Source organism: Cynocephalus volans, chromosome 4 (assembly GCF_027409185.1).
Source record: "Cynocephalus volans isolate mCynVol1 chromosome 4, mCynVol1.pri, whole genome shotgun sequence".
NCBI classification, from domain to species: Eukaryota; Metazoa; Chordata; class Mammalia; order Dermoptera; family Cynocephalidae; genus Cynocephalus; species Cynocephalus volans.
The window spans coordinates 157,394,685-157,405,910 of NC_084463.1; the positions used below are offsets into that span (position 1 = coordinate 157,394,685).

At 47.2% G+C, this 11,226-nt stretch overlaps 1 protein-coding gene across 1 annotated transcript; it reads left to right on the forward strand.

Annotated features, from left to right (window-relative positions):
- The first annotated feature begins 6,807 nt into the window (after positions 1–6,807).
- Positions 6,808–9,897, forward strand: LOC134377233 (mammaglobin-A-like). The gene is made up of 3 exons (XM_063095863.1): positions 6,808–6,891; positions 8,209–8,396; positions 9,747–9,897. The coding sequence occupies exons 1-3, from the start codon at positions 6,837–6,839 to the stop codon at positions 9,783–9,785; spliced, it is 282 nt and encodes a 93-aa protein (XP_062951933.1). The 5' UTR covers positions 6,808–6,836; the 3' UTR covers positions 9,786–9,897.
- The last annotated feature ends 1,329 nt before the right edge of the window (positions 9,898–11,226 follow it).

Genomic DNA, 11,226 nt, shown 5'->3' on the forward strand with positions numbered 1-11,226 from the left:
CACTCCACTCCTGGAAGGACAGGCCACGAGTGTTTCTCAGTGTTTGTGGTCACTTTAGAGAAATCACACTGTCCCCTTCTCTCAGTCTCAACACCTTGACAAAACATGTCTTCCTACCCACTGAGGGCAAAGTTCATCCTGTGCTGGCTTCTGACATACTTGGGGACACTGAGCTGGGATGCTGGGGAGGGATGTGGACTGAACAGTGAGCACCACACCCAGGAAATCCCAGCACCAGGCTCGTCCAGGGCAGGGAAGGCACCTGGTCCGGGAAAGGCCTTGGTGACTTGAAAAACATATGTCCCAGTGCCACCTGTGATTACTCCAAGACAGAGGCTTTTCTCAAGGTCCTGTCCCAAGGAAACAGTCCACACCTGCTTCTAGACTTGGCATGACCTTGGAGAGGAGCGGCCCACCTCCAAAGGAGTGCCTGAGGTCGATTTCATTTCCCAGAACCCTGGTAAGTGACAGGCAGAAGCAGATCCGTGCAATGAGAGAAAATAAGGAAATGTGGGGTATCCTTCCCAAACACAGTGGCGCAGATAAATACCTATCACTTACAATTATTTAAAAAGCTCAATGGGCATCTAAACTTCAAAAGTATGTTGTTAGAGCTTTGGGGGAAATGCACAAATCACTAAGAAGATGGCTCTCACGGTTGCCTGTTTATATGAAGCACGGCACGGCCTTTCATGTGCCACAATACATCACTGTATGTAGGGTCTTCTAGGACCTGAGGGCAGGTCAAATTTCACTCTTTCTTACCACATACTCCCTTTCTCTTCAAAGACACCAGGCAAAGCCCCTTTTAGCGAGATAAAAAGTTGGACCTGCAACACTGTCTTCTGAACCCTTTGGCTCTCCTAATTCTTGCTAAGGATGCTGGACTGCAAATGAGAATTTTCTAGGCCAAGTTATTGTGAGTTGATTCACCTGAGAATGTTCAGATGTCCAGATAAAACAAGGAGGGTAAAGATACACAACATCTTCAGTGTGGGCACCCTGTACCTGACATGGGGTTTGTTTTAGATGAATAAGAAACTTCCGAAGGGCCTCTGGCCCGGCAGGTGTCAGGGCAGGTCCAGAAGGACTAGGGCAGGAGGTGGAGCCCCACGAAGTCCTGGCCGAGGAGACAGTTTCCTGCTTCATAACCAAAGTCCTTCATTTCCCTTTGGAATGAAGGATGCCAGCCATGGCCAGGTGAGTGAAAGTACACACACAAGTACACGGCCCTTGTTTCTAGCCCCTTCGTACATCAGTTTTGTTCTTGTCTCAGAACAGCTTGTGCTCCAGCTCAGTGAAGGGAAGGAAGACATCACAAAGAATCCAGACAGCAAATATGTGTTCACAGGGAATAAAGAAATAGCTCATCCCCCTGGCTCACTTGTCATTCCTTTCTATTTTTTTTTTTTTTTTTTTGGAAACCAGAACCAACCCTATTTTTTGGTTCCTGTTACCTTCATCTTGTCTCTAGTTAAACTGCAGTGGGTTTTCTATTCATACGTAGCTGTCCTGTGCTTCTCTTGACCCTAAGACATCCACTTTCTTTCCCTCCTTGACCTTGCATTGCCAAGTACCAGCTGCCTGCAGGCCTCTGGGCTGCTGAAACTCTTCCAGATCGGGACTGGATACTAACTCTCAGCTAAAACTGCACCTCCTCCTACAGGCTTGATTTGAACTGCTTACAGGAAGCTGCCCACGGACCATCGATCTATCACGTCATTCTGATTTTGTGGATAGTTTGTGGTTCTTTGCAGCCATTCCCACTTTCTGATATGAATCCTTTTATTTATAGCCCTGTCTGCTTCCTCTCTCGTAAGAAAGTCAGTTCCCCAAGAGCAAGAACTTATTCTTCCATCTGATTCCATAGCACACAGCACAGGGCCAGCTCAGAGGAGAAGCTCAGCAGATTGTTCTCAACATGGGATGGATGCAGAGCTGGATGGGTGGATGGATGAAAACTCCATCCACGAAAGATCATGTATTCATCATCATCTTATGCTAGACCTTGTGACAGAAGCTTTACAGAGAGCATCTATCATTTCTACAGAACTCAGCAGGGTATCATTTACACCCGTTTTTCTTTTTCTTCTTCTTCTTTTTTTTTTTTTAAAAGATGACCAGTAAGGGGATCTCAACCCTTGGTTTGGTGTTGTCAGCACCACGCTCAGCCAGTGAGCTAACCAGCCATCCTTATATAGGATCTGAACCTGTGGCCTTGGTGTTATTAGCACCGCACTCTACCGAGTGAGCCACGGGCCGGCCTTACACCCATTTTTCTAAAGAGGAAATGGAAGCTCAGAAGGACCAGCATTGTAACCTGCCCAAAGACACTTCACGACCAGATATTGTATCTAGGAACAAAATCCACATCTGCATGAGCCCATCTTCACCATCTATCGTTCGGCTCTGCCTGCCCTAAGCAATCATTTACTCTCCTAGTCTCACCACATCCTTTGAGTCAGTGGAAGGAAAATCCTAAAATGCCAACAGAGACATTAACAAGAATTTACTTGGAGATTTATAACACAGTATATTTATGAATCTGAATTAACTTAGTGACATAATTCTTGTAAAAAAAAGATTTCAGCGGAGATTACTGATACCTATTCTCCAAATCTTAAAGCACCTTTCTGAAAAAGAGTTCTGTAGGTGAGGGAAGTTTGCTTCCCAGAGGCAGATTGTGGTATTGCCCCTAGTGCGGCTGATTGCAACAGGAGACACGGTCATAGAGGGTAGGAATTGGTTTGCACCTTGCAGAAGTAAAGGGGACAGTTAGAGCGGATCAATTCAGGATGTTTAACTACAAAATTCCCGGATGAGAAAGAAATTATATGGTGGGTACGAAACTTCAAAAATTATACCAGAATATCCCCAAAATGAAGGATTTGAAAGGTCCACTCTCTCCCCATGCAAAAATATCATGGTGATAATTAGTAACATCTTCCTAAAGAGTTTTCTGCTAAAGAGAACACTAGGTCATATTCAAGGATGAAGAATAAAAATAGCATCAACCAAAAAGACTTCAATGCAAAGCAACACTGCTGAAAATTTATAGAATTTTCACCCTATAATTCTATCAGGGTAAATTTCTATAATCAGCCAACTGTCACTCAAGCGTGATGATAGAGAAATATTCAGACATGCAAATTTCCCCCTATTTTACGTCCACCAAGCTTTTCTCCAAAAGACAGTGGAAGATTTTCTCTATAAGGAGGGAATAGAAGGAGAAAGAGAAAAGCATGGGGTCCAGGACAGAGGATTTGACGCAGGAGTAGAGACGTCTGAACGTGATGCCGACCAGAGACCTGTGCTCAAAATGATTCAGACCCATGAAGGTAAACACCAGGGGAAACTCTGACACAAGTCGAAGGTGACATGGACACTATCATGGGCATGGGAAGAGGAGGAAACAAGTGTTTGTCATTACAACCCACTCTACACCATTTTCTGTCTCACACATTGCACCTGTATCACATTAGACATTAAACTTCAAAGAAAGAGATGCTGGAAGACAAGTGCAAAGGAAGGAAATGTGGAAGAAATTGTGGAAAAATGTGGGAGGAGTCAGAACCATGACTAGTGCTATCACTAGAGAGGTGATAATTTACTGGAAAGCAGTTAAGATGCTGTAGATTATCTAAGGTCAGCTGAAAACCCACCACGCACATAACAGGAGTTTGATATATTTTATTGAAAGAAATAGCAGATTTCCGTATATAATGAATTACATGTTGAATGACTAGAGACAAGACAGAGGACTGAGGAATGATAAGAGATATATTTCACAGAGAATATTTTGTCTTACATATTTAAAAAAATATATATATATATTTGTCTTAGGTATTACATATTACATATTATTAACCTATGGAAGCTAGAGTCCTTCTGAGCTGTGCATCTCCAGGAAGGGAGGCTCTGTGCAGGGGGTGATGGCTGTGTGAGGTCATAAGGACCTACAGGATGAGGATGACCGAAAGGTGGAAGTAAGGCCCTCCTGGTGGGCAAAGCTGCCTGGGCCTGGGTGTCGAGGTGACACTGAGTCCAGCCTATGGGAGGGCAATGATGCCCACAAACCTGCAGGGATCTTGCTGTACCTGGGGCTGCATTCACTGTGCACTAGAGGCAAGGCCATCTACCACTGCTGATGTATCAATATGAGACCAAGTGCTTTTCAATATTTACATACACATGGCCTCTCCACTACAGCACCCTTGATTTTGATGTGAATATCAGAATTCAGTAGGATGTTTAATTCCTTGCACCTGACACTTGATATCAACAGCACACCCATCCTCCTCCACTTGGGACAACGACAAACAACTCTAGACATTGACAGACGTTCTCCAAGTTTGCAGGGAAGGTCAAAATTGCCCCTGCTGAGAACCACTGCTCTAGCAGTGGGGATACTTTACATCATCTCCCCACGTACCTCTTGTAATGTCCCCATGGACCAGAGGCTCATAACCATGGGCTGACTACAGTTACCAGGAAAATGTTGGCATTGAAGTGAAAGGAAAATTACTAACTGACTGGCATAGATATTGGTGTAGAAATATAATGATCCAAGTCAAATGTCACATGTACCCAGGCATTGACATTTTTAACTATGCACATTTCAGGGAAATGGCAGGTTGTGTACTTTCAGGGTTTGGTGAAGGAGCCAAGGAGAATTAGCCAGGGGCTGACACCTGATTCTGGTTCTACTTCCAATACCGGCTCCTGGTCCCAATTCATTAGACAGATCCTGGTTAGATCATACCACGATGCCAGTCACTCCTGGAAAAAGAGACATTGAGGTGGCTCAGGCAACGGATGACAGGGACTCTAAATACCTCCTCTCCTCACCTGCCTGAAGTCTTCCTCTCTTGTGTCAAGGTCCTCATTTGCACAGGAAAACACAAATGGTGGTTCTATTGCCCAGGACATCAGGCTGATGTCTGATTTCAGTCTTAAGTCCTATGTGTGTTTTTACTGAAACTAACTTTAAATGAGTTCATGTTTCTAATAGACCTAGTAACGAAACATGTAATACAATTAAAAAACTCTTTGTAAGAGAAGTACAATGTGTTCTTGAACATCATTTACATAAATATTAACAAAGCACCGAATATCAGGCTATAGTAGAAAGAAGACGTGCACATGCCGTGGGTTCAAGACCTTGAACAGAGCAGGGGCCAGTAATCAGGGTGCTGGAGATGTCAGGAGAGGGATGTTCATGGACAGCCCTGAGGTCCTGTGACTGGGGAGATTCTGGTGATGCAGGGACCGGGGAAGGGCACAGGCATGGCTGTGTTTGATGTGGCTTAGGGAATGAGGCATGTTTCATCCCAGAGTGACAGGCACAGTGGAGGAGGGGAGACAACGGGGAGCAAAGGCCTCAAGCAGGTGACTGTGGCCCCTACAGAATCAACCCTGAGTTCACACAGCACAGCAGTGGGAGTCAAGGACACAGGGATAGCCTAGAACCATAACATGAAGGTTCCTCAGGGTGAAGCCAAAGAGGTAAATAGAGCTGAGAGAAGTCTCTGGAGTCAGAACGTCTGGCTTCATAGCCTGGTTCAGCCACTCACTGGCTGTGTCCTCTGGGTAAGTCTGGACCTCTCTATGTCCCATTTCCTTTGGGGCTAAAATATGTCCACCTCACAGGGAGTTGACACCAGTGCCAGGTTCCTCAGAATAGTCCTGGCTTGTGTTGTTGTCCTGACATCCTGTCCATCTCATGTTCATTTTCACAATCAAAGTGCCTAAGTGTGGGCCATAAATCACACGGTCTCCCTTCTGACGGGATTGCTCTTGCGAGTCCATAACAGGACCACAGCAGTGACTGCCACTTCCCCACTTCCCCCATGGATGTGTGTGCCTGTCTGCTGCCACCCAGTTTAGAAAGTGAGCTGCACAAGGGCAAGGGCCTGCTCTGCCTTGTTCCTTTAATTGATTCTGTCACATGTAGCCTCAGGGCCCAGTGCATGGGACAAGCTCAACAATAATTCACGGATGAATGGATGGAGGGACGGAGGGATAAACACCCCCACTCATGCGTGGTCACCTTATGTGAGGCCGTGTGATAGAATCCTTACACAGAGCGACTGTCCTCCTTAGGACATCCCGACAAGGGATCACGCATACCCAAGGAAGCTCAGAGACAATATTGGAACTTGCCCAAGGACACGTCATGACCAGATGGTGCATCGAGTATCCAAATCCACACGAGCATGAGCCGAATCCCGCACCGTCCACCGTGCAGCCCTGCCTGCCCTCAGCAACTTGGAAGGAAAACCCTGAAAAGACAACAAGGAAATAAATGCACGTATTAACACATTTACAATACGATGAATTTGTGAAGTTACTAAGTGAGAAAATCCTTATAGAAATGACTTTCAGTGGAGGGCAGATGTCGGTAAATACCCACACAGAACGTCAAGCACGTTTCAGAACGTGAGAGTCGGTGGCTGAGCAGAGCCTGCCCCCTGGAGGCGGCGTGCGGCACTGCAGCAGGCCCGCTGCTCAGTGGAGCCAGTTCATGCAGGGGGCGCTGTGAGCACCTGGAGCAGGTGCAGAAGACGAGGAAGAGCAAAGGGAGAAGGACCCCAAGGAAGAGGCGGGAAGCAGGAGGTTTCTACACGCCTGTCACACACTGGCTGGGCTCCCGCCAGTGCAGGCTGTTCCTTCCTGGTCCCGTGCCAGGTTGAGTCTGTGACTCATTCCCTGATTCCTGGGAGGGATTAAGGTGGCTGCCTGGGGAATAAATAGAGGAGCTCTGGGTGCTCACCTCCAAAGCGAGGTCCTTGATCCCTGCCGCAGTCGCCTGCACAGCCAGCAACAGCTTCCTCACCATGAAGCTGCTGATGGTCCTCACACTAGCCGCCCTCCCCCTCTGCTGCTCTGCAGGTGAGTTCTGTGCACAGAGGGCTGCCTGTCAGCTGGGGGTTGATTCCTGGGCCCTGGGCAAGATCTCCCAGTTCCCAGGCCCCAGCACAGGTGAGTCTCGGTGCAAAGGGTCTGGGTGTAATAGGCCTAAGCATCACCATTAATTCCAGACAGTCAAAGAGCAGGTTCCCTCATGGGCTGTGCCCCTGTATTGGAGCTGGATGGAGCGTCTCATACCCATTCAGAGTGTCCCACCATGGTGCAGCTACCATGAAAACCAGGATGAGACTCAGGATTGAGTATTTGAATGAGACATTTCAGTGGGGCAAGGGAAAGATATGAAGGATGGACCCATGGCATTGGGTCCACATGGGTTCCCTGAAAGAGGCACTCCCGGGTCTCCTTAAACATGGGAGGAAATGGGAAAACCTCAGGAGAGAAGATTCAGGCTGCAGCGTGGGACCCAGTGTCTCACACCATGTGGGGCTCACTCTGCACTCCCAGCGTTGATCTCAGTCCTTGTGGAGGGCACATTATCTCCCAACCCCTTTGTGCTTGAAACAGCCTGGGGAGGACTCACACCCTCTGGAGTCTCCTTCCAGCATTAAACCGAGAGGGAGGACAAAGCCCTGATGGCCTGAATCTGGGCAGCACTAACAGGTCACATGTGTAGCCTGCTTTGTACAACTTACAAGGCTCACTTGCATACCCTCCCTCATTTGTTCCCGAAGTAGGTGCAGATGGGTAAAAAGGTGCTCTGCTCACAGGCAACGAAATGGAAAAATGCAGACCCAGGAGCAAACCGGCTCTTGTGAATCCAGGTCCCGAGCTTTATCCCCTCGTCCTCAGGGGTGGCTGCATCAGGTCGCTTCATGAACAGGAGGTTCTGTTTTACCTTCCTTGTCGATGCAGACCACAGTTAGAGTTAAAAGAGTTAATGGACAGTGCTCCAGACCCAGTGCTTCTGTGATACTTGAAATCCTACTTGAGGCTCTGAATAATAACAGTGAACCACGGCACGACTGTCATCCAAGACAGAGGAAATAGTCTTGAGTATGTCCCACCAAGTCAGAGCTTGTCATTTCTCCAGCCTCCTCATAAAGCCACTTTGCACGGGGCTTGGCTCCTCTGAGCTGGGGGGTATAGGGGGACAGATGCTGCAGGGCTTAAATCCGGAGCCTGAGTTTACTGTCCTAGAACCGAGGACCCGAGAAACGGACCACAGTCCTTCGTCATCAGTGTCTCTAGTGGGTGCAAGAAGATGAGTGACATGACAGGACTCCCCCAGTGGGCTCACACCTCCAGCAATGAGCCTGTTTTCTCACGCTCTCTCCTCAGGGTCTGGCTGTCAACTTCTCGAGGATGTGATTTACAATGTGATCAATTCCGGGGTGTCTACAGCTCAACTGAAACAATCTATTCAACAGTTCATACCAGATAACGCCACTGCCAACGCCGTAGATGAATTCAAACAGTGCTTCCTCCAGCAATCAAATGACACTCTGAGCAATATACAAAACCTGATGGTAAATTAGCCTTCTTCTTATGTGCCTTAAAACTCACTGACCAGGAACGGGCAGGCTCTAAATTTCTCACCAGTAATGCCGAGCAGCCTCTGACCAGGTTTTTGGTGGTTTGGGGATTGTCTTTTGTATGGGTTAATTTAATTTTGCTGTAAGGCTGATTCGCTTCACTTTGAGAATCTTTAGTGAATGATCAATGGAAAAGAGAGAAATAGAGGTCGAGAAATGGCTTGTCACCCCCTTCAAGTCCCCAGGACACGCTCACACACAGACACACAGACATGCATGAACACAAGACACACGCAGGGACAGACACACACATCTTCTGTCCAGACAAGACAGTCTGATTCTCAAGGAGCCACTCACCTGTTGGAACAACCCACAAAGAAAGTTCCCACTTCTCACAGAGACATATAGTAAAAACGTTCTGATACAAAGTTTACAGTGTCCAGAAAATAGCATTTGTGTAAATTCTACATATTCCAATATAAAGAATTTAAAACCTAGGTCTCACCACGGTGACTTGCTGGCACACGTGATTGGAATCCCAGTGTCATTTGTTCAGGCACCTCCTGAAGTTACAAGTGCATGTCACGGGGTGAGACCAGCATGGGTGACAGAACTGCTTAAAACAGAAGCCAGCGTTTCAGCAATGACTAAGTACAAACACATGCGCTGTGCTGTGTTGTTAGCATTTATTTAACATCGCAATATTCCACTTAAAGCACTTCATGATAGAAAAATTAGAAATATACCAAAGAGCGTAAGGATCACAGTGGACGTCACCTGCAGTTTAGGACGGGGGAGCACGTGCTCTTCGAAAACCCAGACCGCGTTCCTCATTGCCAGGGCGGAGGCCGGATTTGCAGGCCCCGAAGGAAACGTGGAGGGCCTCAGACTGTTACAGGATTTCTGACTTTTAAGGCCATATGGGAACTCACAAATATCACGTCCTTGTACTTGAACTGAGATGGTGACAATTCTCTGAAAAAGTGAAAAAGTGGTATCACAAACAGCTCAGATTGGCAGGTCTTCAACAAATGTTACATGCAGCGTATTTATTGAATACATTACATCAGGGAACAGGACTTTTGGAGAAACAAGCTTCAAAGGGGTCCCTGGCAGGGAAAAGGTCCCAAAACACTGTCCCCATCTGGCATCAATAAATGTCCCTGGGATAACAGTAAAAAGAGAGATAATTCTCATTTTGCTTCTAGTGCTAATTTTCTTGGGTATTAGATGTTTGTGGACAAATGCAGAAAAATAGCACAAAGAACTGTGTGTGGATATCGATATTTGACTTTGTAAGAGAGAGTGGAAAATCGAAGCGACGTCTCTGTTCTTGTTTTCCAGGAGAGAATCTATGGCAGCTTTTGGTGTAAGGCGTATTAACTTTCCACAGGACCCTGGGCTCAGACTATGGTCAGAAACCAACTGCCGATTGCTTTTCTTTCTTATTTTGTCATTTTATCTATAAACTGCAAGACAATTGTTGAAACCTCAAATACATTTTCATTTCAATAAACTGACTGCAAAAACCTAAACCTTTTGTCTGTTCTGCCACAGAAAGGGAGACACTGGGGGCCTCACATCACACTGCAGCGGGTGCACAGTCACAGATGATGCAGCAAGGCAGGGGTGGGGACAGAAGAGCACACAGAGCTCTTTTTTCCTTGCCCCGTGTCCCCAAGCACTGTTCCTCTCTCTCTGGAAAAGGCCTTTCTTCCCCTCATGGCCACCGCCTCCCATGTGACTGCCTCTGAGGTCCTGGCCAATGGGTGCTGTGGGGGGTCATGTCCTGAGTCCCCACCCCCACCACAGCCCTCCTGTCACTCTGAGCCTTGCCTGCAGGGCCAGGCTCCTCTGGGCTCTGTCTCCACCCTCCCTGGGGTGCAGTGACTGGAGCCAGCAAGTGAGGTGACTCCTGCAAAGCAGACTGAAGTCTGTCCTGATTTTAATCTAGATTTTGTTCCTCGTAGATTTGGGCATTAATTTTGGTCTTTACAAATATTGCACTAAAATAGTATTTACCCTGATTGCTGAGTTGTATGGCACCCCTTAAACTGGGGGACTCTCCCTGTCCCTGCAGTGAGAATGTGACCTTTTCTCTCCCCCACACTGAGCTGCAGAAGCCATGCAGGTGGAGGGAGGTGTGTGGTGTGTAGGCACAAAGCACATTGGACACTCATAGGTGCCAGTGTTCCTGTCCCCAGTGTTGGCATTGCCGCTGCCTCTGTTCCCACATTTGCTGCCCCAGAGTCCTCTCACCAGGAAGACCCTGTCTGTTTCTCAGAATGGCTCAGCTCCCACCTGGGCCGCCTCTTCCAACAGCCACAGCGTGTGCAGGGACGCAGGCCTACAGTATTATAGGGGTCCATGAAAATGTCACAAATCAAAAAAAATCAGAAACAAATGTGACAATAACAATAATAATAATAATAATAATAAATATGAATATATATCAATGATTCAGTTGGATGATGTTCACTGCTACACCAACGCAGTTGTGAAATGTAATGTTGAGTACGTTTTATGGGGAAGTTGCTCAGAAATGCAATAAGACCTAAGACCTACAAATGCAAAAGAAAGCACGTCAGGCCTCACTAAGGTATGGGGAACCCATGCTCTTCACTGGCCTCTTAAGGAGGCATTTGGATTCGATGTTCTTTGGCTTGATGTCTGGGTTTATCGTGTGTAGTGCAGGGTGGCTGTGTCTTGGCCCCCACTTCCCCATGAGTAGGAAGAGGAGAGTCCACAGGAGAGTAAGAGCAGGCCTGTGTTTCGGCAGAGAGAGAGGGGGTACTAAGGGTGGCCGCTGTTTGTCCCTGATCCA

Coding starts and splice junctions, on each gene's coding strand:
- LOC134377233 (XM_063095863.1), top strand. CDS start 6,837: ATGAAGCTGCTGATGGTCCTCACACTAGCCGCCCTCCCCCTCTGCTGC. Junction 6,892..8,208: donor CCCCCTCTGCTGCTCTGCAG/GTGAGTTCTGTG, acceptor CTCTCTCCTCAG/GGTCTGGCTGTCAACTTCTC. Junction 8,397..9,746: donor GCAATATACAAAACCTGATG/GTAAATTAGCCT, acceptor CTTGTTTTCCAG/GAGAGAATCTATGGCAGCTT.